The 26905-nt window shown below is 43.3% G+C and overlaps 3 protein-coding genes and 1 long non-coding RNA gene across 4 annotated transcripts; 1 reads left to right on the forward strand and 3 right to left on the reverse strand.

Annotated features, from left to right (window-relative positions):
- Positions 1–709: 709 nt before the first annotated feature.
- LOC129743648 (uncharacterized) lies at positions 710–1117 on the reverse strand. Its single transcript, XR_008736639.1, has 2 exons — positions 931–1117; positions 710–858 (listed from the first exon to the last, which is right to left on the reverse strand). It is a non-coding gene; the product is annotated as an uncharacterized LOC129743648 (long non-coding RNA).
- Positions 1118–1492: 375 nt separating this feature from the next.
- LOC129743175 (uncharacterized) lies at positions 1493–4012 on the reverse strand. Its single transcript, XM_055735148.1, has 2 exons — positions 3411–4012; positions 1493–2945 (listed from the first exon to the last, which is right to left on the reverse strand). The coding sequence occupies exons 1-2, from the start codon at positions 4010–4012 to the stop codon at positions 1493–1495; spliced, it is 2055 nt and encodes a 684-aa protein (XP_055591123.1).
- A 330-nt stretch (positions 4013–4342) lies between these two features.
- LOC129743176 (uncharacterized) lies at positions 4343–7069 on the reverse strand. The gene has a single exon (XM_055735149.1). The coding sequence runs from the start codon at positions 7067–7069 to the stop codon at positions 4343–4345; it is 2727 nt and encodes a 908-aa protein (XP_055591124.1).
- Positions 7070–12318: 5249 nt separating this feature from the next.
- Positions 12319–16373, forward strand: LOC129743177 (uncharacterized). Its single transcript, XM_055735150.1, has 2 exons — positions 12319–13409; positions 13460–16373. Exons 1-2 carry the CDS (start codon positions 12319–12321, stop codon positions 16371–16373), a joined length of 4005 nt encoding a protein of 1334 aa, XP_055591125.1.
- Positions 16374–26905: the final 10532 nt, after the last annotated feature.

The raw sequence follows: 26905 nt of genomic DNA on the forward strand, positions 1-26905 counted from the left end.
CCTACCCGCCGACCCTTATTGTCAGACAGTGCGCGCTTGTGTTGGTGCGAGCGATATTCGCAACTGTCAGTTGATGGGGTTCGGCTACCTAGCTCTACCTAGAGATTACACCGCAGGAGCGGTTTTTTAGCAGTGGGCGCAACATACCCGCCGCCTTGAATACGATTCAACACACAAATACTAATATGAATTCCCGAATAGAAATGTACCGTGAAAAAACGATGAATTCCATATTCACAGACCATAAATATTATCGTCCTCGATACCGTGAATGCACATTGGAATTCATATTTTTCGACCATACATTTCATCGTTTTGACGAAAATAACCATGAAAAAGGGGTATTGTTATGCAGCGTGACCATGAAAAAAATGGCGATTTCCCATACATTGGGAAGCTCAATAATATAACGTTCATGGTTTTAACAGCTTCCAGTTTTCATAATAAAACCATGAAAATCCGTTTATTTCCAATGTTTTAACGAAGGTGAAAGTCAAGGTAAATTGATGGTTTATGTAAAATTGTTTTTTCTTTGGTTTTCACATGTTAATTTTTATGTTCATTTTCCGATAAACAAAACTAAATATTTTTGCTTGGAACTATTTTTATTTATTATATGAAGTTTAGGAAACACTTGTCATACCTATTTATAGAACTATCTGCACGGCGTCTCGGCGAGCTTCCGTCTGCACAATTTCCTGGGACACAGATAGACATTTTCAAGCTTCGCAGGCCACGATTTTACCAATCCGCTCGTTACGGATTATGCCTTCGAAGCCCCATTACGCCCTTGTCGGTCATTGTGCGCGGGCCTTCCTTGATGCGGGCGCTGTAGAACTGTACACTTTTCGTCAGCCGCTAGAGAAAAGAAAAATTTATTATCACTTTGTTTGTCTACAAATCAAGTAATATGCACAAAAAAGTACTCACCCCCATAGCCGGAGATTGAGTCACCGACTTCCGATCCGCATCCGGACAGTTGGATTGCGGAATTAGTCCGGATTCACCGATCCCGAACGAGAAAACCGCAACAAAATCACCCGGTAAAAATGGCGCGCGCGCAAACATGAAAATATTTTCTTACACGAAAAAATGGAAATGTGTAAAAGGAGCAAAAATTAACCAATCAGCGTTTTCGTTTGGATTTTCATTTTACCATGAAGTACACTGTAACAATAATAATCAAGAGATAATTATTGTAATACCATGTTTCTGTCATTTTCGACAACAATGAAATATTTTGAATTAACGATATACTTCACGGTGACTTTAAAAATTATGGTGATTTCATAATGTAATGCGGTTGAAATATATTTAGAAACCACGATGAAATTGATTGTCAAATTAAAAATCATTGTTCAGTTATCTTAATACCATGGTATTTGCTATTCGGGTTGTTTACAACTGCTCATCTAAACGTAAACATCATACTGAAAATTCTAAACTATCTCCTAAACATGCAGTGAGAATTTGATTATTTCCTAGGATAAAACTACACTAAATTCGCTGCTATTTCCTCTGCTGATTGGTTGCTGGTCGCTGGACATCCTTCTGCGTCGGTGGTGGCAGCGGAGAACGGCAACAAGCAGATTTTGGTGACTGGTCGTGTGATTATTCCTTTCGCTGTTCGGAGCGAGACAACACGGACGATGTTGTCTTTTCCTGGTCGAACTGCTGTGATTCTCGCAAGTGGCCACCTAAGGGGAGCCTGCAGCTCGTCTACTACGATGACCATTCGTCCCGGGGTGATTTCGTTGTTTCTGCTACGGTGCCTGGAATCTCGCTGAAGCTCGGCCAAATATTCGTCTCGCCAACGGACCCAAAATTGCTGGACATGCTGCTGGAGCTGCTGATAGTGGGTCAGCCGGTTAACAGGAACAGTGGAGACGTCTGGGTCGGGCAAGGCTGTTGCAGTGGTGCCGATGAGGAAGTGCGAAGGCGTAAGGATGTCGAGGTCTTCTGGATCGTCAGTAATCGGGAGCAGTGGGCGTGAGTTCATTATGGATTCGATTTCTGCCAGTACGGTGGCCATGTCTTCGAACGATTGTTTGGTGGGCCCGAGCTGGCGAAATAAATGCTTCTTGGCGACCTTCACTGCTGCCTCCCACAATCCGCCGAAGTGTGGGGCCTTTGGGGGAGTGAGGTGCCACTGAATTCCTTCGGAGGCGCAGACGTTCTCAATTTGGTCCCGGTTCTTGGTGTTGTTCAGCATCCGGTACAGTTCGATGAGCTCATTTTTTGCACCCTCGAAGTTTTTCCCATTGTCGGAGTGTAGGTGGGCAGGCTTGCCGCGTCGGGCGATGAAACGGCGAAGAGCATTCAGGAATGTGTGGGTGGACAAGTCGCTAGCGAGCTCTATGTGGACGCCCTTCGTTGTGAAGCATACAAAAATGCAGATGTACGCTTTCAGCGCTGGTGCTCGGAAATGTGCTGGCTTGAGATAGAGCGGGCCCGCATAGTCAACGCCTGTGACTTCGAACGGTCTTCCTGGAACTACTCGCTGTGCCGGTAGTTGGCCTATTTGTTGTTGTACTGGTTCTGGATTCAAACGGGTGCAGCGAAAGCAATTGCGTACAATGCTTCGCACCAATCGGCGGCCATTTAGTGGCCAGAATTCTTGGCGAATCGTAGCGAGCAAGTGACGCCCGCCGCCGTGAAGGAGCTTAAGGTGGTAATATTGAGCAACTATGCGAGTGAAGGGATGATTGATAGGGAGCAGGGCAGGGTGTTTGGTGTGATAGGGCAACTGGGACAAGTTTAGTCTACCTCCAACCCTCAATATTCTCTCGGAGTCTAGGATAGGATTCAGCAGCCGGATGGAGGACTTTCTTGACACATTTTTTCCCTTTTCAAGTTCCCGAATTTCATCGCTGAAGGCATCTTCCTGTGCTAAACGAGTGAGGCGTATTTTTGCAATTCGCAGTTCGTCGATTGTTAAGGATCGGCTAGGGGGAGGACTGGGCGATGATGGTGTATTCTTTCTAGCTTTAATCGCGGCTCGGATGTTGGAGAGGTAACGCAAGCAATAGCCGGTAACGCACTGCAGACGGGTGTAAGGCCGATGACATAGTGAGTGCGATGCGATGCGAATTGGCGGAAAATTTACGGACGCAGCCTACGCGAACTCGAGCGGCGGAACAAATTGACATCTGCTTCGCCGCGTTGAGTATGTCAGGTTTAAGCGATTCACATACATTTTCATCAAATGTGGTTCACCGCATTGAACCGCATTCACCGCATCGCATCGCATCGTATTCACTATGTCATCGGCCTAAGAATCGTAGCGTAGAAACAGCGGGTTGATATCGTTTTTGATCTGAACAGTGGCTACGACTTGGCGCGCTTCTAGTGCAGCTTCAGGCGCTCCTGGTAGTTCGAACACAGGCCAGTTTGACGGAGGGAGAGCTAACCAGTTAGGTCCGTTGTTCCAGCATTCGGAGCGGAGTAATTCATCAATTGTCATGCCGCGCGAAACGAAATCAGCTGGATTGTCGGTTCCCGGAACATGTCGCCACTGCGAACCTTGGGTGTGATGATGTACCTCAGCTACTCTGTTCGCCACGTATGTCTTCCAGTTGTGTGGGGGAGCTTTCAGCCAATGCAGCGTTACGGTGGAATCCGTCCAAAAGTGGGAAGCCTCAATTTCTAGATCGAGGGCTCGTTTGACATGGTCGTAAAGGTGAGCGCCGAGCGCTGCAGCACATAATTCGAGACGAGCAATGTTAGATTTCTTCAGTGGAGCTAGTCTGGACTTCGAGACGAGTAGCTGAACTCTGACGTTGCCTTTGGAATCTGCACATCGTGCGTAAACGCATGCCCCGTATGCGGCTTCGGAAGCATCGGTGAATGTGTGCAGTTGTACCTTAGAGTTTGGCAGAAAGGCGTATCGTTGAACACGGAATGCGGATATTTTGGGCAAATCTTGGCAATAATTTCTCCATTTCTCTTGTAGGCTTTCCGGCACTGGATCGTCCCATCCACATGGTAGTATCCAGAGCTGCTGCATGACCATCTTTGCTGTCACCACCACCGGAGAGATCAGGCCCATCGGGTCGAAGAGTTTGGCGATGGTGGACAAGATTGCTCGCTTGGTCCATGGTTTTTCGTTTGGCTCGACCTGTGAATCGAATCGAAGAAAGTCGGCCTCGGGTTCCCAGCTAATTCCCAGCGTTTTCACCGTCTCGTTAGGGCCGAATTGCAGAGATGATTGCGTCCCAATTTGGTCGTCGTTCAAACCGTGAAGTACCTCGAGACGGTTCGAAGTCCATTTACGCAGCTCGAATCCTCCTTTCGACAGTAGCTCAGATAGCTCGTTCCTCAGACGTAAGGCTTCTTCGATCAATTAGGCTCCTCCGATGAAGTCGTCCACATAAAAACATTTCTCGAGAGCCACCTGGCCCAGGGGGTACGATGAGCCTTCTTCTTTCGCTAGCTGCTTCAGGGTGCGGGTCGCGAGAAAGGATGATGGGGCCAGACCGTACGTAACGGTGAGCAACTCGTAGGTCTGGATTGGAGTGTGGTTGGTGAATCGCCAGAGGATTCTCTGCAGGGGTGTGTCTTCTGGGTGTACTAGAACCTGTCGATACATTTTTGCTATGTCGCCTACGAGAGCAATTGGCAGGGTACGGAAGCGGAGAATGAGCGTAAGCAAGTCGTCCTGCACTACAGGACCCACGCAAAGGGCTTCATTGAGTGAGAAGCCGGATGAAGCTTTTGATGAGCCGTCGAAAACGACTCTGTCCTTCGTGGTCGTGCTTGAATCCTTAATTACGGGATGGTGTGGCAGGTAATAGGATACGGGAGAGCGATCGTCGTCCGTGTTGACCAGTTTCATGTGGCCAAGGGAGAGATATTCCCGCATGAATCTGTCGTATTCCTCCTTGAGTTCCGGGTTCCTATCCAGTCGGCGTTCCAGTAATTGGTACCGGCGAAGCGCGCTCGCTTTCGAGTTGCCAATAATGACGTTGAAATCAGCTTTTCGGGGTAAGCGTACCAAATATCGTCCTTCTTCGTTGCGTGTGGTGGTAGAATCGTACAGAGTTTCACAAAATTTCTCCTCCGCTGAATATGTGTCATTGATGCACAGGCTTTCGGTCGTCCAGAACCTTTCGATGATCTGCTCAAGGGAAACCATGGACACGACGGTTGTTTGAAGCCTTTTGTCAACCTCCTCCTCACCTTCGGGACCAACATACGTACCGGAACCTGATACTATCCACCCAAAAACGCTATCGACAAGAAGAGTAAGTCGATTGTCGATCTGTAGACGAGCTGCAGTGGGGAAGAAGTCGTGAAAATGCCTAGCACCTAAGATGAGATCGATCGGTTGACTGCGATGAAAAGAGGGGTCAGCAAGCGAGATTTCCCTCGGAAGTTTCCAGCCTAATTGGGATACGTCTTGTGCAGGGAGATTAGCGGTTACTTTGTGCATCACAAGAAAGTTGGCATCACAGCAGAAGTTGCTAGAGCGAGATTTAACTTGGGTAAAAATTGATTCGCGAACTGGTTTTGAAAGTTGACCTGCGCCCATAATTGTCACGTTTACCCTATGTCGTTTTACGCGTAGCAGCTGTGCCATGCGTTCGGTAATTAAGTTCGGCTGCGACGCGCTGTCCAGAAGCGCACGAGCTGGATGAGGTTTTCCGAAGGCGTCGACCACATTTACGATTGCTGTCATAAGGAAAACGGTCTCGTTCGGCTGGTTGATGGGTGTGCTGCTTTCGATGTGTGGAACGATTGCAGCAGTTGCTGCGGATGTTTGCTGAGCCGGACCGGCTCGTGGGGAGGATGAATTTGTTTGGATTACCACAGATGTCGAGCTGTTTGGCTGGTGTTCATTGTTGTTTCTCCTTCCTTCATCTGAGCGGTTAATGTGCAAAAGCGAATGATGTCTACGACCACAGTGTCGACAATTGTGGGTAGAGCAATTGTGTCCCACCTGGTTTGGGAGCAAGCAGTTGATGCAGAAGCCTTTAGTGGTGACTATTTTTAGGCGCTCGTTGACAGGCATACGATGAAATTTCGAGCACTTTAGCAAAGTGTGTTGCTGATGACACGCCGGGCAGTTCAAATTCGTGGCTGCGGTTGACGAAAAAGATGAAAGGCGCTGGTGGCTGGTAAATCGTTTTGCATGCTGCGGTGGCGCAACGATGTTTGAGCTTGACGGGTGGTGGTTGACCGATATTGATTCCAGCACACGGATTCGTCGTTGCAGAAACTCGATGATACAGGCGTAGTTCGGGTTCTCGATGGTCGACGCATGATCCTCCCAGGCCCTAAGAGAGTCGTCGTGCAATCGCGTACACAGTAGATGCTCCAGAATCGCACTCCAGCTATCGGTTGGCTCCCCCAGTTGATGCAGGATTTTCGTATGGCGCTCGAAATCGTCGACCAAGCTGTGAAGCGTAGTTGCTGTCTCCTTTCTCACGCGTGGTATGTCAAACAATGCCTGTAGGTGCCTCTTCTTTAGTAGGTACTCGTTAGCATACCGACCAGTAAGCATGTTCCATGCTAGATTGTAGTTAGCCGAAGAAATGGAGATCGATTCAACTAACTGAGCAGCTTCCCCTTTCAAAGCTGCCCTTAAATAATGGAACTTTTGTATGGGTTGTAGGTCGGGATTATTGTGAATGAGAGCGACGTATGTGTCATGAAATGGTAACCATTGCTCGTAGCCACCATCGAACTCGGGAAGGGATATCGTGGGTAGTTTGATTCCAGAAAGATGTGTGGTTGAGAGAGAGGGTTGAGGATTTGGCGTTTCAAAGGAAGTAGTGGCGGGCAATTTAGATACTAAGTCCCCTTTGACTTTGAACAATCTAGGATCGAAATTGGCTCGCAATTCTGCATTTTGTGTCCTACCTTCTTCAGTCGCTTCGGTGTCCTCTAGTTCACCCTGCACCTGCTCTAGCGCCGTCCACATGGAATCGAAGTACTCCAAACGTATTCTCACTTGAGGCTGGTCTCGTTGCTCGTCGTATCCATCGATGAATGCCTCTGCCCGACCCAGGGACGCGATCAGTGTGTCCCTCCGGGAAAGCAGCTGGGCTTTCTGAAGCTCGTGGGCCATCATGTCACCAACGGTCGGCGAAGATGGTCGAAGAGGTTCTGCAAAATGGGGACCAAAGTAGCTCCGAGGAGAAAGAAATAAACCTCTTGGACAGGTACTCACCTGATCCAAGGCAATCAGTGCCTTGTACTATTTAGTAATATAGTCAGCAACCATTAACCTCAAGTAACGAGGTAGTTGCAAGCCGGTTTTGATAGGAGTTGTTCCACCAACGGTCGACGAGGATGAACGGAATGATAACGATTGATGGTTCTGCAAAAAGGGACCAAAGTAGCTCCGGGGGAGAAAAAATAAACCTCTTGGACAGGTACTCACCTGGTCCAAGGCAATTCGTGCCTTGTACTAATATATTAGTTAGCAACCGTTAACCTCACGTAGCGAGGTAGTTGCAAGGTGGTTCGGTAGCCCAGTAGGTTTCGGCATGAGCGTCGCGGCTCGATAACGTACGATGGTTGTTCGCAAATGGGATTGGATGATCCGGGACACTACTTTGGAATCGTTTGTCCAACGGGCGTAACGGTAAGCCGGAACTAGACACGTGACTCAGTGACGTGGTTTCAATATGTGTATTGCGACGAATCTTCTCGAACAAAAAAAATGGGAAATATCTAAAGCGTACCCGTGGGGTTAGCAGGACATCTTGGACAGCTACTAACCGTCAACCAGAAGGATTTAGGCCTTGTAAAATAAATGATTCATCTGTCCTCAAAGATGGCTGGCGCAAAACGTGGTCGAGAATTCTATGGATCGTAATGGCGACTTCCAGAATGATCCTGGTCACGGCACCATATGTACCGTCGAGCGATAAACCGGACCCTACGTTGTGATAATTTTTCTTTCCGGATCCACTCAGTTTCAAAAACTAACGTCTTACGCAAGGAACTTCTACATTATTCGACCGATGTATAACAAATTCTGTTCCATTTCAACGGACTCGATTTATTGCCACAGACGTTCTTCAACAGACTGACAAAACGGAAACTGCTAGATGAGCTCGTTCCTACCCGCCGACCCTTATTGACAGACAGTGCGCGCTTGTGTTGGTGCGAGCGATATTCGCAACTGTCAGTTGATGGGGTTCGGCTACCTAGCTCTACCTAGAGATTACACCGCAGGAGCGGTTTTTTAGCAGTGGGCGCAACAGTATGTTTCCAGATGCGTAAATGATATGCCGCAAACACACATCGAGCTGGTTCGCCGTCTTTCAACAAAAACTCTAATGAAACCTACTATATTCAGGTGTTTGTTTCATTTTCCCTGCACACAAAGTGTACAGTTAAAGTTAATGAAAAGTAAGAGTGAAATTGGAAATTGCCATCATTGGTTTAAAATCCCTGAGAAAAAAGAAAAAAATGCCATCATGGAATATCCTCACCGGGGTTTTCCGTATTCGTCAGAGATGTTGCCTTTTCTCCACCCAGCGGCGCTCGCAAAAAGTTACTCCTGATCTAGGTGCGAGGCGCGATGCATACTTTTGCCACAGTCACATATATCACTTCAACAAAACATGAAAAATCCCCGATCAGCCAAACTAAATTATAATTTTTCTTGAAAACACATTACGACAGGACCAAAACCGAGACCGACAGAAAACGCGACCGTTCTCGAGCACGGCTTGCTGCGAGTTCTTCGTCATGATACATCGATATTTATTTGATCAAGTTTAGATAAGTTTAACAACAGTGCAGTGAATTCTTTTATCTCAATCGAGTTACAATCGGAATATATATTCAATGTCGATATTCTTTGATGGTTCACGGCTATGACGGTCAACACTTACATTCGTGTAGATTCGAGAAGAAAAGGCACGTGCCCCAAATGTGAAAAATAAAGAAAAGCTAAATTTTCTTTAGTGATAGTGATGAAAAGGGAAGAACTTTCAATTATTTTTCCAATGTTCCCCGAATTGGGTTTTGTGACTGGAAGAAACTTGTTGAGGTAGAAGAAAAAATACAAATTCCAGTGCTGGGGAGTAGTGTTTTTTTTCGGTGGCCTGCTTAGGTTTACTAGTTACAAAAGCAAAGCGCAAAAAACAGAAGTTGAGAAATCAAGGTGGAATATGCTGGGTTTCTGCTGGGAGCTGGGTTTCAAAAAAAGTGTTTTCAGTTCATATGATAGTAAAATAACATGATTTCCACAATGTGATGTGGTTTCTTAATATTTTGCATGTGCGATCACCGGTCAAGAGAAAATAATATGAGAAATCGTGGCTTTTGGAAGTATGGTTTTAAATCAGCGAAGAGTGTTTGCTGTCGATCTATTTGGTGGGATCAAGGATTGAAAAACTCATTCATACGAGCGACGGAACCCGCATCGCTCCGATTTTTGCTCATAAAAATGCTCTGGAACGCGAATGAGGTGTGAGCGAGAATCTCCTGTTCTCACGAATCAATTCCAACCGAAACGAAAACACAAACAAGGCTCCTGATTCCTTATTGCTTTGCTTCCCTTTTCGCACACAAAATCTAGCATCAACCCGAAGATTGCGTAGCAGCGAGCCGGTTCATGAAAATTTTTATCAACCCGCTCATGAGCCGTGTTGATAATGGTATTATTTTTCCCGTGGAAAAATGTTCGTCCCTTTGCGGAGGTTGAGCTTGAACAAACACTAACAGCAACAATGCTGACGCCAAGCCGTGTTGGCTTTCAATAGCGTTGGACAAAAAGAATTGAAAATAAGATGTTGACACGGCCACATCTGCACGAGCAATCTACTCATTCGACGAACATGACTGGGTTAAAAACACCGCAGTAGATCTAGTGACAGATCAGTGACAGAGGTGCAATTTGATAGTAAGAGGAAGAAAATAAGGGAGAAGAAGAAAAGGAAGTTGGGAATTAAAGCGTGGATTATTCGTAGTAAGTTAAAAACTTCTAAGTGTCGGAGATAGTTTATTAATAGATAATAACAGTAGGATATAGGACCTCATTGAAAAGATTCTAACTTGCAATCTGCAATCTGCAATCAGGTTACATCCTCTATGCGCATCTGCCGTAGGCAAATCTAAAGTTCGTTGAGCCCTCACACCAAGTGCTGTAAATTAAAAGAGCTCAGCATCGACAAACGTAACCCGAAAGGTTTCCGAATCGAGTTAGTTTGGGTAAGGAGATCTCAAAAACGATCAGCAATAACGTGCGTTAATTATTTACAAAGCAAATCTTGAACAGGTTTATAAACTGCTCCCTTCAAATAAGCCAATTTAGAATTGGAAAGAAAGGCAGTGGATAGGGTGACCAAGTGTCCATAATTGGAGTTGCAGTAACACTAAATAATTGTAAGTTGAAATCGAAATAATTGAAAGTATCTGTTATTAATCCTTAACATACATTCCAGTTTGAGCTGTATAAAACTGCTACAAGAACGGTGTTCTTATTGAGATCCGAAAGAGTTTACTCAACAAATTCAAAAATTATTTACGGATCAATCCTCCAAATGGAAAGTACCAGCGGACAAGATTACACCCTAACTCCCTGTGTAAAATGTGGAAGCGCTTCGACCCAAAATGAGGGCATGGTATGCTGCAATGGATGCGAAGGATGGTTCCACTTCCGATGTGTCGGAGTTACCGAATCCCGCAAACGACAAAAAAAGTGGTTCTGCCCTGCCGAACTGTGCCAGCAGACCTATTCAAAGCTGTTACGGAAACAGGAATCATCAGCAGCGGCACGAAAAGCAGCGTCGGCAAAAAAGGGGGACGGATCGGAAAAGTCCAGCAAAAGGTCCGAACATCAATCTAGTTCCTCCGACGAAGACAAACGTAAAAGTCAACAGGATGAACAGAAGGCACGAAGCAAAAAACAAGAAGAAGATCGCATTCTGGAAATTGAACGGCAGGATTACGAAATTGCGTTCAAGGCTCGACAATACGCTATCGAAGCCGAGCTCCGAGAAAGAGAACGAGAATTAGAGAGGGAAATGATGGAAAAAGTTCTTCTCGACAAAAAAGCAGACGTGGAACGTTTAAAACAAATGCGTAGCTCGTTCCAAGAGCAAATGAATGCTGTTGACGAAGAACTGGCACAATTAACGATCAAAGCAAATCAAACGGCACCTTCCATCCAACAAAACAAGAAAACTTCAACACCGCTGACTAGAAGAAACAGTATGTCATCGATTAAGTCTGTGATTCCGGTATCGAAGAAAACTTGTCCTCAAGAATCCGATAGTTCTGATGATCCTAAGACTTGCGCTTCAAATGACTCGTCGGTGGCAAGTGAATCTGAATCTGAAAGTGATTGTTCAATATCAACAAACATATCCCCTCGTAGTAGACCAACCAGAGCTCAACTGGCAGCGAGAAATGGCCTCACCCGGAAGCTTCCTCATTTTTCGGGGAAAGCTGAGGAATGGCCACTCTTTTTCAGCAGTTTTACCTCCTCAACCAAAGCCTGTGGATACAACGATGTCGAGAATCTCGTTCGGTTGCAAGAAAGCCTAACAGGTACAGCCCTGGAGAGTGTTCGTGGTCAGTTACTGTTTCCCCAGCTGGTTCCTAAAATAATGAAAAAGTTGCGCAAGTTATATGGTCGCCCTGAGTTGCTGTTGCATTGTTTTACGGAGAAGGTGCGGAAGTTACAACCTCCTAAAGCCGATAAACTTTCCACATACATACCGTTTGGTAATGCTGTCGAACAGTTGTGCAACCACCTCGAAGCGGCCCAATTACAAGCCCATCTGAACAATCCTACGTCGATTCAGGACTTAGTCAGTAAATTGCCTTCAGGAGATAAACGAGAATGGGTTCGTTATAAGAAAAGGAAATCGACCGTCAACCTCCGCACATTCACCAAGTTTATCTCAAGAATCGTCGACGAAGCTTGCGAAGCAAACGTTGAGATAGAGTCCATAGGGGAAACGAAAAATATGAATAAACTGAAAGGCACCGAAAAGTTTTCCGTGTTTAACCACAATTATGACGACGGCGAGAGGACAACTGCTCAGAGTTTTCATTCTCAAAAACCGTGCAAAGTGTGCAACCACACAGATCACAGACTGCGTTTCTGTGAGGACAACGCAGAACGCGCGAACGTGAGGACAACGCAAAAGATTACCTGAAGCAGAGCGTTTTGAGATTGTTAACAAATGGAAATTGTGTCACATCTGTTTAAATGAACATGGTAGGTTGCCCTGTAGGTTTCGGAAAATTCGTTGCGACGTAGAGCAATGCCAGGAAAAACATCATCCACTACTCCATCCATCAGGAGAGACTGTCTCTTTGAATACACATTCTCCAAAAGATACCAAGATCATGTTTCGTATGATGCCGGTAATACTGACGTTTGGAAATCAATCGATCAACACAGTCGCATTTTTGGACGAAGGTGCCTCAGTCACGCTTATGGAAAAATCTCTAGCCAAAAAATTATCGTTGAAGGGTGAAAAAGAACACCTCACTATCAAATGGACAGCTGACATTTCACGGATAGAGAAAGACTCTATGCGAGCAAACGTAAAGATATCTTCCGTCACCGATGGGAAAAAATGGCTTCTTCAAAATGTTCGCACCGTTAGCGAGCTTCTCTTACCAAACCAAAATCTAAATGTCAAGGAATTGATCAATCAGTACGATTATCTGCGGGGGCTATCAGTGCAATCGTACGGAGGAGACCGCCCGGGAATTCTTATCGGCTTGAACAACCTCAATCTGATTGCACCGTTGGAAACTAAGGTTGGCAAAGCAGGAGAGCCCATCGCAGTACGATCCAAACTCGGATGGACGGTCCACGGGCCCGTAAAGGATTATGTTTCTGGCAATGCGAATGATTATTTCCACGTTCATGCAGAGCCGACAAACCAAGAATTTCACGACCTCCTTAAATTTCAATATACATTAGAAGAATCGGTTTTCAAAACTCCTCGTGAATCCCACGAGGATATGAGAGCTCGAAAAATTCTCGAGTCAACTACGGTAAGAATCGGTGATAGATATGAAACTGGCTTAATATGGAAAACAGATGATCCACATTTTCCGGACAGCTACTGGATGGCTTTAAAACGCTTTAAACAACTCGAAAAACGGTTCTCGTCGAATCCGGAGTTGCACAGCAAGGTCTGCAAGCAAATCGTCGACTACCTACAAAAAGGTTATGCCCACGTCGCCTCTGCAGATGAAATATCATCAACGGAACCTCACAAAGTTTGGTATTTGCCTCTGAATGCTATCACCAGCAAAAGTAAACCGGGAAAAATTCGTCTTGTGTGGGACGCGGCTGCCCAAGTGAACGGAACATCGCTTAATTCTCAGCTTTTAAAGGGCCCAGATATGCTCGTGTCTCTACCGGCTGTTATTAACAGATTCCGGGAGCGTCGTGTAGCGTTCGGTGCAGACATTATGGAAATGTATCACCAACTCCGGATAAGAAATGAAGATTCCAACGCTTTCTCTTCAGAAAAAATCCCTCGGAGCCGGTGCAAATTTACGTTATGGACGTTGCAAACTTTGGAGCAACCTGCTCGCCTTGTTCCGCTCAATACGTGAAAAATCGTAACGCTGAAGAATACGCTCCAAACTATCCAGAAGCCTCAGCAGCTATCATAGACAACCACTACGTAGATGATTACTATGATAGTGTAGATTCATCTGAAGAAGCAATCGAACGGATCGCGCAAGTGCGTCTCATCCACAGTAAAGCTGGGTTCTATATACGAAATTGGGTATCAAATTGTAAAAAAGTCCTCGAAAGCATCGACGAAGTGAAAGTAGATCAACAAATCCACTTCAACAAAGATAAGCAGACTGAAAACGAACGTGTACTGGGCATTATATGGAACCCTCAAGACGACGCCTTTTCCTTTTCAACTGCCCATCGACAAGATGTTCTGAAATACCTCAACGGAGAATCCAGACCAACCAAACGGATTGTAATGAGCTGCATCATGGGATTTTTCGATCCCCTTGGCCTTCTGACTCCGTTCACTGTACACGGGAAAATCCTGATACAGGAACTCTGGCGGGCGGGCTGCGAGTGGGACGAGACCATAAACGACGAGTCGTGGGAAAAGTGGCAACGCTGGATTTCGTTACTCCCTCTTGTAGAGCAAATACAAATAGATAGATGCTACCTGGGAGACCTTCACTCTAAGGACGTGGAATCAATAGAAATTCACGCGTTCTCTGACGCTAGTGAGCAGGCATATGGTAGCGCCGTTTATTTTAGAATTTCGTCAGCGGTAGGAGTGAAATGTTCTCTCATAATGTCACGAACCAAAGTAGCACCGTTGAAGCGAATTTCGATCCCGCGATTAGAGCTGATGGCAGCATTGCTTAGCGCTAATCTAGTTAAATCTGTTCTTCAAAACCATAGCTTGAAGGTTGAGCGTTGTTTCTTTTGGACAGACTCGCAGACTGCCTTAAGCTGGATTCAATCGGATCCACATAAATTTCAACAATTCGTTTCGTTCCGAATATCGGAAATCCAAGAACTTACAAATATCTCCGATTGGCGGTGGATAGCAAGTAAGCAGAACATCGCAGATGTACTCACCAAATGGGGAGTGGGTCCACCCTTACATTGCCCCCCGTTTTTATATGAACCAGCGAACCAATGGCTATCTGAAAACCAATCGCTTACTTGTACACAGGAAGAAATGAAATCGGTTTTCCTTAATTACCACGAATGTCACTCTCATAAATTCGTTATCAATGTGGAAGATTTTTCTAGTTTAAATCGATTACTTCGTGTCCTGGCAACCGTTTACAGATTCATCTGTAACTTAAAACGAAAAAAAGAACAGAAACCCATATGGTGTGTGAAAGCGGAAAAAGGGCTAGTGAAGTTGATTCTGGCAAACCTTTCTACGGTAATATGTCCACTACAACAAGAGGAACTGCTGAAGGCTGAATTTGTGCTGTGGAAAAACACTCAGTTAGAAGCCTTCCCAGACGAAACCCACATATTGTCTAAAATTGAAAGCGGCAGCAGAAATTTAGGTAAGCCACTTATTAGTAAAACTAGTCCCCTGTATCAGTTGACTCCTATTATGGATATCGAAGGTGTTATTCGCGTGGGTGGCCGCTTAGCCTACGCAGAACACATACCCTTCGATAAAAAATACCCTATTATATTACCAAAAAAACATGCAGCTACTCGTTTACTAATACAAAGCTACCATGAACGTTATGGACACGCCAATCGCGAGACAGTATTCAATGAGTTAAGGCAAAAGTTCTACATTCCGGGTTTACGCACAGCCATTCAACAAGTAGCAAAACTTTGCATTTGGTGCAAGGTATACAGATGTCACCCGGAAGTTCCCCAAATGGGCCCTCTGCCTATACAAAGAGTTACTACTCAATTCGGTCCCTTTAGCTCAGTTGGAGTGGACTACCTAGGACCGATCGAGGTCACTGTAGGAAGACGTAAAGAAAAAAGATGGGTAGCAGTGTTTACTTGTATGGTTATACGAGCTGTTCATTTAGAGCTTGTCTTTAGTTTATCAACTGAATCCTGCCTTATGGCTCTACGAAGATTCATCTGTAAACAAGGAACGCCAAACGAATTCTTTTCAGATAATGGCACTAATTTTGTTGGGACGTGGAACGAACTTCGCAAGAAGATTGACTATGAATGCGCTGAAACAATTATAAGTTCTCATATCAAGTGGACTTTCAATCCACCCGGAACCCCTCATATGGGCGGCATATGGGAACGAATGGTTCGTTCAGTTAAAGAATCATTGAAAGCTTTCGACGATGGTCGTAAACTTACCGACGAAATCTTATTAACAACTTTAGCGGAAGCTCAAGATATGATAAATATGCGTCCACTCACCTATGTACCCCAAGGCCCGGCGGAAGAGGAAGCTTTAACCCCCAATCATTTCCTACGGACGGTGAAGAAAGCGGATGGCGACCCTGTTGACGAAACTCAGTTATCAGATGCACTAAAGGATATTTTCAAGCGGTCTCAATACCTGGCCGACCAAATGTGGCAGCGGTGGTATAAGGAATATCTTCCAATGATAAACAGACGTACTAAATGGTTCGAGGACCGAAAGCAAATAAGAAAAGGCGATCTGGTATTGGTGGTTAGTGGCAAGAATCGAAAGCAATGGGTAAGAGGTATCATCGTTGAATTGTTTGAAGGACCTGATGGGCGCACTCGGCAAGTTCTGGTACGGACCGCAAAGGGAATCAATCGTCGAGCAGTTGTGAACTTGACCATTTTGGAGTTAGACACAGGAAGTAAGTCCGGACAGCCAGAGGAGTCACCGGAATTACGGGCGGGGGTGTTGACACGGCCACATCTGCACGAGCAATCTACTCATTCGACGAACATGACTGGGTTAAAAACACCGCAGTAGATCTAGTGACAGATCAGTGACAGAGGTGCAATTTGATAGTAAGAGGAAGAAAATAAGGGAGAAGAAGAAAAGGAAGTTGGGAATTAAAGCGTGGATTATTCGTAGTAAGTTAAAAACTTCTAAGTGTCGGAGATAGTTTATTAATAGATAATAACAGTAGGATATAGGACCTCATTGAAAAGATTCTAACTTGCAATCTGCAATCTGCAATCAGGTTACATCCTCTATGCGCATCTGCCGTAGGCAAATCTAAAGTTCGTTGAGCCCTCACACCAAGTGCTGTAAATTAAAAGAGCTCAGCATCGACAAACGTAACCCGAAAGGTTTCCGAATCGAGTTAGTTTGGGTAAGGAGATCTCAAAAACGATCAGCAATAACGTGCGTTAATTATTTACAAAGCAAATCTTGAACAGGTTTATAAACTGCTCCCTTCAAATAAGCCAATTTAGAATTGGAAAGAAAGGCAGTGGATAGTGTGGAGAGTGGATATTCCATAGTATGCCAATGTTAGTACATGTTAGATGGTTGCCATTCGATAGCCCCTCGTCAGCCGACACTTCGCCCATTCTTCGCCCATTCTTCGCTCGCGTCCTGCTGTCACATCAGCGGTCAGCCAGTCAGTCATGCATCGCTCCTCCTTGAGCAAGAATACCGCGAACGCGCAGCAAGCGTAGCAACAACCTCCCACGGCGCAGGCGACCTCCCTTCCGGCAATCCAGCGCATCAGGTCAGGTAGTGTCACGAGAACAGGTATGTTGCCCAAAGTAGAACCCACAATTGGCGATCCTGCCAGGAGCGTGGTATTTTTAGAATACTACGCAAAACTTAATAATATTTTGAGAACCAACTACTCAAGAATTTTCAATTGGATAAAGTTTGCGGTAGCCATTTTTTTTAATCGACCTAGGACATGAAAATCGTAGTGAAGCCGCCAGCTCATGGCTATGATGATGATTTACTTATGCGGAAATCCGAAAAGAATAAACTTTGTCTTACAACTAAACGAGTATACCGAGTGGTGTCCTGGAAATTAAAATGAAAAGCAAACATTCTAAAACACACTAATAAGAGAATCCTAACAAGCCATTAATTTACGTTTATCAAAGTAATCAAACAGAAAATTGCAATTTGTGCTATTGTAGATCATTATTCAAAATATAAATAACATTGTGTATGTGTAATGTTTTCCCCGAAAAAATAATAATAAGTGTTTCCTTAGATGTGCTTTTAATGATCGAAGCCTTTTTTTTTTATTAGTGTATTGAAAACTTGATTGAGAAAATCTGACGCGATGCAGACTTCCGTCAGTAGTTTGGCGCGATGAAGACTTCCGCCTGGTTATGTTGAAAATTTGATTAAGAAAATCTGACGCGATGCAGACTTCCGTCAGTAGTTTGGCGCGATGTAGACTTCCGCCTTGTTGTATTGAAAATTTGAAAGAGAAAATCTGACGCGATGCAGACTTCCGTCAGTAGTTTGGCGCGATGTAGACTTCCGCCTTGTTGCATTGAAAATTTGAATAAGGAAATCTGACGCGATGCAGACTTCCGTCAGTAGTTTGGCGCGATGCAGACTTCCGCCTGATTGCATTGAAGATTTGATTGAGGAAATCTGACGCGATGCAGACTTCCGTCAATAGTTTGGCGCGATGTAGACTTCCGCCTAGTTGTGTTATGAATTTGATTGAGAAAATCTGACGTGATGCAGACTTCCGTCAGTAGTTTGGCGCGATGCAGACTTCCGCCTTGTTGGATTGAAGATTTGATTGAGAAAATCTGACGTGATGCAGACTTCCGTCAGTAGTTCGGCGCGATGTAGACTTCCGCCTGGTTATGTTGAAAATTTGATTGAGAAAATCTGACGCGATGCAGGCTTCCTACAGTAGTTTGGCGAGATATAGACTGGATAACGGATAGTTATCAACTGTGTGGTGAAGACTTCCGTCAAAAAACCAGTTGAATGAGTTTGGCGCGATGAAGGCTTCCGTCAATATGATATGTTTGAAGGGTATTTCGAGTTTTGCGCGATGAAGCCTTTCGCCTTAATGATGTTTCGCTTTGCAAATAACTGAATCGATAAAAATTGCCGGCAGTAAATAGTATGGAAAAATGTTTAGAGTAGTAGTAGATGTTGTCATTGAAATAAGATCTGCGAATACCCTCTACTGGGTATTTTGAAGCGAATATAAGAATAATATTTACATCTGGCGCGGTAGAAACTTTCGAAATCGAGTAAATCATCAAGGCTTGTTAATGGTAATATTTGCATTAGTTGTAGCATAATGCAGTAACAAAAACTGCAATAAAATGATACCATGAATCCTGCATCGAGAAATATTAGAACTTAGAAAATAATGTTTGTCAGTTAGCCCATAATTAACGATAATGAAACAGTTAAATCCTCAAGCCAAAAATAACGCTTTGTCAGCTTACAGGAAATATTTTTGCTTAGTTACTTGATTGACGAACGTAAATTTTAGAAGCATAACTCTTCATTCTATCATATAAAATATAAGGGTCACCGTGCCGAAGGAATTGATTCAAGCAGTGCAAGTTCTCTTATGGTGATAATTACGAATGGACTGAAATCTTTGGTGCTCACTTCATTGAAAATATATTTCTTGTAGCGAACGGAAATTAAAGTACCTTATCAAGCTTCAGTCGGGTAGCTTGAACGGAATGCGACATCGTTGAATTAAGTTACCTGATACCGTTCAGAGCACGTATTTGAGCCTTTTTCTGACCTCACTACTCATTTTAAGGTCAGTTTTAAGTGCAAGGGGTTTGTGCTCCGAAAAATCTATGAAAAAGTCGCTGGTTCTGTAAGGCACTCAAGACGGTGTCATTCACTGAGCGGCTTTGAATCATAGCATACACGTTATGAAACCTACCATTAGTTTCATAGAGAAATCTTTCGATATCTGGAACCAGCATTACACGGTTTTGTGGGACACTCCATTACTAAGTCACTTCTGCAATTCTTGTTTTGAGGGTATCCAAGTTGATACCCATATTAAAATCAGAATAATAGAATCAATGAGAAGCATCATAAAGAGTCTAAGTTCTAGAGAAAAAAACTGCATTTGGTTGATTCTTCGAGCAAAGCAAAATGGCATCTAAAATCTAACTTTGTATATTATGTGGAGCGAAAAAAAACTAGCAGCGGCAGTACAATTTTTAAAGAAAATATGTAACCAGTGCGTTAACTTACTGTTCAGTTTAGTGAGAATCTTTTGTGTAAATTGCGTGAATTCATCATATGCAAGGAGGTGCTTTAGTGCGTGAGGGAGAATGATCACCGCAATTTCCCGAACACCGTACCAGCCGATACAATTGGGTCAACTCAGCGCTAGTCGACACCAGGTGGAGCTGAAGAAGGCGTTAGCGCCACCATTGCGCCCAGAGAAAACGGGACATGATGGGAGGAATTACTGGATGGACTTCGAAACCTTTGTCCTGCGTACGGGGTCAGCGTACTCCGATCCTGATAGCGTCACTTGGAATTCATACCGCAAGGCATCCACATTACACGGAGCCTTGCCTAACAGAGCACCAGACCAAGTGTGAAACGGAAGTATTCAGAAAACGGAACTTAAACAGATCCAGGTAAACGCTATCGTCTGCCCCGTACCAGGCAATGTAACATTAAAACCTATTCCCCATCATGATCCTAGGGCCCCGATATTTTCTGCTGAAAACTGACCGACAGCTTCACCTGGCGATTGTCTGAAAGCCTAGCAGTGCTGACGACCCGGTCCGTCAGACAATCCAGCGATCAGGAGCTTGTTTGGCATCGCGACCAGCTTCAGCCGCCGTGCTTTACGCCGTCCGAGATCCGCCCTCCGGTCAGTTCGAAGTTTGGTCCATAATACGGTGCCGGTAGTGCCACGTGTCCCGTCTACCTGTGGTCTGATGTTGGAGCTGAACAGCCGACACCCGGACCAGCCCACCACGTCCCAGTCGAATCACCACAAAGCCATCAGACTGTGCAGTCCGTAGCCGAAGGTTACCGTAGACGAGAGCCACCAGCGTTAGTTCACCGTGCCCGGTTAAAAGGTAGGACCAAACAACCATTTAAGGGTGGAACTTACCGCGCGGTTCTTGAAAACCATTTTCCACTACCCATTCGTCCAGTGCCCAGTGTCGCGACCTAAAGTGCTAGGGAAAATAAAGTGGGATTTCAAACGAGCAATCTAAAGTGTTTCCTTGTATCGCGAAATTTCATTTACGAGTGTGCCGTCCCTGAGGCTTAGAGGGGGGTTCTTGCTCGACTGAGCAGCAGGCTAGCCCGTTGGTTACAAATATTGCGTATGGTTCGTACAGTAACTGTATACTCCATTCTATTTTTGCTAAAAGGAAAACACATACATTTCGTCCTAACAATGGTTTATGATAAGAAACATTTAACATAGATTTTCATGGGTTTATTTGTGTTCTTTTTATTTGCAAGTTTAAAAAAAACTGTTTTAAATACGAATTGATGTGTTAACAAACCACTCTGCCCAAATTTTGATTGATCACCAAAATACGAACGGTAAAGGCGGCGCTTAGGAATTCGTTTAAGTGACCTTTCTCAAAATCTATCCTGTACCGATTCGCTTGTATGGTTAGATAAATTAGAGGGAGAGCGATAATTATTACTCTCTCCATTGTCGTTGGATTCACCCAGTCATGCGGCAAGTCAGTCCAAAGGTCCAAACCAGCAGTAGGTAGCTGAATCCCATCACTATTCTCTACCGCTCTTCACTTCCGGCGGATTCAATCAGTTGCCGCCAGTGATTAAACCATACACGACTCTTACAAGATGTGGCTACGGAATTTTAGCAGCTTTATTCTCAAGGGGTCAATCGTTGTTGATGATGACGTCCAAACGGAAATAACCAATTCCAGGTGTCCGTGCATAAGTCATACGTTATAGAACTGATCAGCAAGCTTCCGGTTTTTCGCTCGCCAAAACCCGGATAACCTCGATCTGTAACACGGATGACGAATCCAAGCTGCATCATCATCTTAAGATTGTCTGTTTTGCTTTCATGAATGTTCTTCCAGTTTCGTGGCACCGGCATATCACTATTAAAATGAAATAAGAAGGAAACTGAATAACGTTGTCCAGATAAACTAAGTTTTCCTTAATACATACCTTAGTATTTTTGGCCAATTGTTTGTTCCTGAAGCGACGAAAAGAAGCAGTGACATTTTATTCAGATTCGGCAGTATTTTTTGACCACAACCGGAGCGCTGCTTACGTACTTGTATGCACATCGTATTGATCTCGTCGTCCAGATTCGGTTAGTAGTGTTTCGTTGGCTATTTCGCGACCCTAGTTGCCTCTCTTCAGGGTGACTGGTTTTTCATGGATCCGGAGTTCCTATACGTTTGGTGGTATTCAGTGCCTGGACAAGACGCGTGGATCGATCTCCCAAAAGTAGGCACGTACGCGACAGATTGGACACTTTACAGCCCATATATAGAAGACACCGTCATGCGATTAACGTCGGAACAGTTTTATCCTTCTCTCGCAAGTACGAACGTATGAAATTTGGAAAATTATTTTTTTTCTTACGACTTTGTTTATGTTGAAAGCGAAATCATCTAGTTTTGTTTACTTCTTGTTTTGAAAACATGCACGATGAAATAGGAACAGTCAAATTATGGCTGAATGTTTTTTTAAAAATCACGAACAAGATTCGAATAGGATGTAAAGCGGCAGTGCTAGCCAAAAGTACATTGGATATAAAAAAATCATTGAAATTTTTTAATCTAAACATGATATGAACATGGTGTCAGGGTATTCTACCATAATTCTTTCAATTTTTTTTTTATTTATCGAGAGTAGAAGGGGGATGTGGAGAGTGGATATTCCATAGTATGCCAATGTTAGTACATGTTAGATGGTTGCCATTCGATAGCCCCTCGTCAGCCGACACTTCGCCCATTCTTCGCCCATTCTTCGCTCGCGTCCTGCTGTCACATCAGCGGTCAGCCAGTCAGTCATGCATCGCTCCTCCTTGAGCAAGAATACCGCGAACGCGCAGCAAGCGTAGCAACAACCTCCCACGGCGCAGGCGACCTCCCTTCCGGCAATCCAGCGCATCAGGTCAGGTAGTGTCACGAGAACAGGTATGTTGCCCAAAGTAGAACCCACAGATAGGGTGACCAAGTGTCCATAATTGGAGTTGCAGTAACACTAAATAATTGTAAGTTGAAATCGAAATAATTGAAAGTATCTGTTATTAATCCTTAACATACATTCCAGTTTGAGCTGTATAAAACTGCTACAAGAACGGTGTTCTTATTGAGATCCGAAAGAGTTTACTCAACATAAGAAGAACAGAGTACGTACGGCCGGCACATCCAATCCATGTTAGTGATGTTATTATTCTTTTCAGGCAAATATGCCGAGGCCGAAAAAATTATTTTGCTTCTTGCTAGTGCTGTTATTATTGCTTCCTATGGAAGAAAGTGCGTCAGTTTTTGAAGCTAGGAGCTTAAAGTAACATCAATAACATCAACAGCAACAATGTGAACAAGTGTAGGCCAACGGGAGGCCAGACGGTTTGTCACTGAGATGGACGAGCCGACAGAATCCTTTTTCTTTTTTTTCCTGCTTTTTTTTTCTTCTGAACTGACGTACTTGCTTCCCTAAACAGACAGCAAGCTCGGTAAAAAAATTTTCATGAAGCAAATACGAGTCTCTCGTGATCCCGTTGCTCAGACTCGCTCATGAACACTGAGAATCGAAAATACCCAAACTTGAGAACTGCCACCCGCCAAACCTAAGTTCAAGATTGACAACTTAAGTTTGTGAAAAAATCACAGCTTGCCAATAAGCCAAACTTGTCCTTTGGGCGAAGAACTGTTTTTTTGGGGGGTTTTTGTTGTAAGCGCATCTGATTCTGTTACCTCCATCGTGGCAGATTTAGGTTTGGGGGGTAAGTTCAAAGCGAAGAACTGTTTTTTTGGGGGATAACTTTTATTCCCGCTTCATTCGCAGAAAGTCTCACATATACGATGATGTAGCTGCCTCTCTCAACAACTCTCCGGTGGTCGAGCGGTTAGCATCCTGAGATGGTAATCGCAAAGACATTGCAGGTATGGGTGTGATTCCTGTACCTGTCGATATTTTTTTTTATTCTGATTTCCATTTTATTGTGGTATCAGATTTTGGGGGATGAGTTCTCCTTTAAGAGCTTAACTTTGAGCTATGCCACCAATAGCCAAACCTGTAGGGAGGGAGTTTCATTCGGGTTGGCGGGGAAAGTTCTCAAGTTTGGGTATTTTCGAGGTTCAGTGAATATTTTGTAATACGAGCAACATAGAAACCACCGTCGTAGAATCGTTTGTGTTGCTGTTCGTGATTGTATTGAACACACACGAATAGCGAGTCGGCGGCGAAGCATTTTCGTGTGCGTTTCGAGGAGTGAGCGATTTTTATAGTCCTTGGGTGGGATGCAACCTTATTACGATTTTAATCTTCCGCATTGTATGATTTCTATATAGTTATTGTACATAAAGCATATGTAGCATTTGGTAGAATTGATGAGCCCGATTTATGCCTACTGTATGTGACAGAAGTTTCCATTATAATGTTTAAATTTCCAATATTCATAAGGCATGCGGAGTACATTTCCAGGATTTTTTTTTCTAATTTTTGTGAATTTTTCATGCAGAATAAATGTGAGGGGGGAATAACTTTTATGAAAAAAAAACTTTTCAAGCCCTAAACAGACCTCGAAAGGTTTCATGATGTACTGATATTTTCCGTTTCTCTCGATGACCAGAAATGATTGTACACTGCAATCCTCAACAGTTCATCAATGAAAATAAAAGTTTAGACTTAGTAATGTTTTTCAATCTAAGGTTTAGAATTTCTGTGTACAAAATAAATCATTTCCAGCCCTTCTAGGATGGTGATCGACAAAGTTTCTTCACATTACGCCTGGTTACTTCATCAAGGAGCATTTTTCTTAGCATGCTTCCAACGATACTGTCCATTTGAAACGTATGGTACTGGTGGTCCACGTTTCTTCCTGTTCCTGTGTTCCAGATGTCTCTGCGTTCTCTGCTCCATGGTAGGCCCAACCACTTTGTGTTTTTGATCATTTTAATATTTTTATGTTAAAATAATCAAAGACATGAACAAAGACGAGAAGAATAATACTTCTTATTCTTATTGTTCTTAATTTTATTATTCTTTGGGAGTCAGACATAAGTTCTGGCTATGGAAGTACGATTAGTGATTAGTGACAATCAAAAATTTTCACATAACTAAAATTACATGGCGTGACAATAATCACTAATGTGCCAAAGCGTAAACCTTATGTTACTACTTCGATTATGACGTTTTCAATAAGTCGAAATCGTTCAACACGAACTGCTGAAGCCATATATTGTCTACCAATTTTTGAGAAATGAAAACATCTTAAAACTGCGTTATTTTTTATTGAAATTTTAAAACACGTACAACACGAAATCTAAGAAAAATAGTGTGAGAATCTCGTAATGGCAACCCCGGGAGCCCCGGATGTGGCAGAACATAATATATGACGACCCCCCGAATGCAAACTCCCTGCGCCCGTCCGTCGACTTTTGTCATTAAATTATTATTATACACTCTCTCCATTTTATTCTTCATTTCCCGTGATTTTTTTCTCTACTTCGCATTTCGTTCTCCCGGTTACTGTCGGCTTCGCACCATAGTAATCCTGAGCAGACGCACTCTCACACAAACACGAAAGGCGGCAAGCACCGGGACTTCCGGTGGCACTTTGCGTTTTTACTTCACAGCTCCCGTTTCCGTTGAGGACGACGATGCCAACAGACAACGGAATGGACGTCCACTTCGCTAAATATATGATCTTGAACCTGCTACTAGTCCCTATCCTATCGTTGTTGGGTTGGCGAATTGGCAGGAGCTGGATGGTGGTCCAATTTAATTTCAGCCCTCGGTCGCACCACAAATCACTACGTGGCCCAACATGTACCGCACTCCGAGAGGAAATTAAAATGATATAGCATGGTAACGCACTTCGATAATACCGCAACGAGATTCGACCACATCGGTCCCGGGTGCTTCTATGGCCTCAGTCAATTGGACCATCGTAAAATGGAAAATCGTTAGCGAAAAATAATAACCACGTCTACGGGGAGTTGCTATTTTCCAGCGCCATGCCCAGTGTTCCCGATCAGTGTTATGATTATGGCTAGTGATTTTAATTTCCATCCTAGTATCGTAGTAGACTGTGCCTACTGGCTATGTTTGTGGTTAATGTTTGTCGAACTAGCCTGCTAGGTTAGTAACCAGATTAATCAATTGTCACTTTTCATACAGTTCCGATGTTGCCCGTAGGTATATTATGCAGGTAGGGTTGTCCTTAATCAGATCTTTATTGGTGCAAAGCTATTTTCCAAAAGTTTGTGCGATATGCAAAAGTCTTTCTGAAAAAGATTCTTCGCAATGATTCTTTACTGTGTATTATTGGAAAATTAAGAACCAAGCTTTGAATCAATACAAAGTCTGTCTATAACAAGAGTTTTTTTCGCCTTTTCGCCTATATTCAAATTCAATTAGTACATCAGCGACGCTTTAGCATGTTTTCACTTTAAAAACCATGAATAAATTTTTTTCGTCAAATAATTGGAAAATTTGTACGAAAACAGAGCTGAACATAACTTCCTCTCAATCGAACCTGATTGAGGAGTGCCTCAAAACGTTCAACGTTTCGTTTTTTCCCCCTGAAAAATCAACATATTCGATACCAAACGACGTAGAAAAGACAAATATGGCGATATTTGGTGATGTTTCGAAAAACAAATTTGACACTAATTATATTCGGATTTGTCATGTGAAATAATACGATATTCGCTCCTACGACATGTTAAACATTTGATAGTCAAAAACGACAAAAATGATAAAAATTACAAAAATTACAAAAATTACAAAAATTACAATAATTACAAAAATTACAAAAATTACAAAAATGACAAAAATGACAAAAGTGACAAAAATGACAAAAATGACAAAAATGACAAAAATGACAAAAATGACAAAAATGACAAAAATGACAAAAATGACAAAAATGACAAAAATGACAAAAATGACAAAAATGACAAAAATGACAAAAATGACAAAAATGACAAAAATGACAAAAATGACAAAAATGACAAAAATGACAAAAATGACAAAAATGACAAAAATGACAAAAATGACAAAAATGACAAAAATGACAAAAATGACAAAAATGACAAAAATGACAAAAATGACAAAAATGACAAAAATGACAAAAATGACAAAAATGACAAAAATGACAAAAATGACAAAAATGACAAAAATGACAAAAATGACAAAAATGACAAAAATGACAAAAATGACAAAAATGTCAAAAATGACAAAAATGACAAAAAAGAAAAAAATTACAAAAATGACAAAAATCACAAAAATGACAAAAATGACATAAATGACAAAAAAATGACACTAATGACAAAAATAACAAAAATGACAAAAATGACAAAAAATGACAAAAATTACAAAAA

The sequence above is a fragment of the Uranotaenia lowii genome, chromosome 2, assembly GCF_029784155.1.
Source record: "Uranotaenia lowii strain MFRU-FL chromosome 2, ASM2978415v1, whole genome shotgun sequence".
Classification (NCBI taxonomy): domain Eukaryota; kingdom Metazoa; phylum Arthropoda; class Insecta; order Diptera; family Culicidae; genus Uranotaenia; species Uranotaenia lowii.

Excerpts from the sequence above, each read along its gene's own strand:
- LOC129743177 (XM_055735150.1), top strand. The coding sequence starts at position 12,319 with ATGTTTCGTATGATGCCGGTAATACTGACGTTTGGAAATCAATCGATC. Across the intron at positions 13,410-13,459 it reads GGTGCAGACATTATGGAAAT|AAAAAATCCCTCGGAGCCGG; the intron begins GTATCACCAACT and ends CTTTCTCTTCAG.
- LOC129743175 (XM_055735148.1), bottom strand. The coding sequence starts at position 4,012 with ATGGTCATGCAGCAGCTCTGGATACTACCATGTGGATGGGACGATCCA. Across the intron at positions 2,946-3,410 it reads TGGAACAACGGACCTAACTG|CCGATCCTTAACAATCGACG; the intron begins GTTAGCTCTCCC and ends TCCTCCCCCTAG.
- LOC129743176 (XM_055735149.1), bottom strand. The coding sequence starts at position 7,069 with ATGGCCCACGAGCTTCAGAAAGCCCAGCTGCTTTCCCGGAGGGACACA.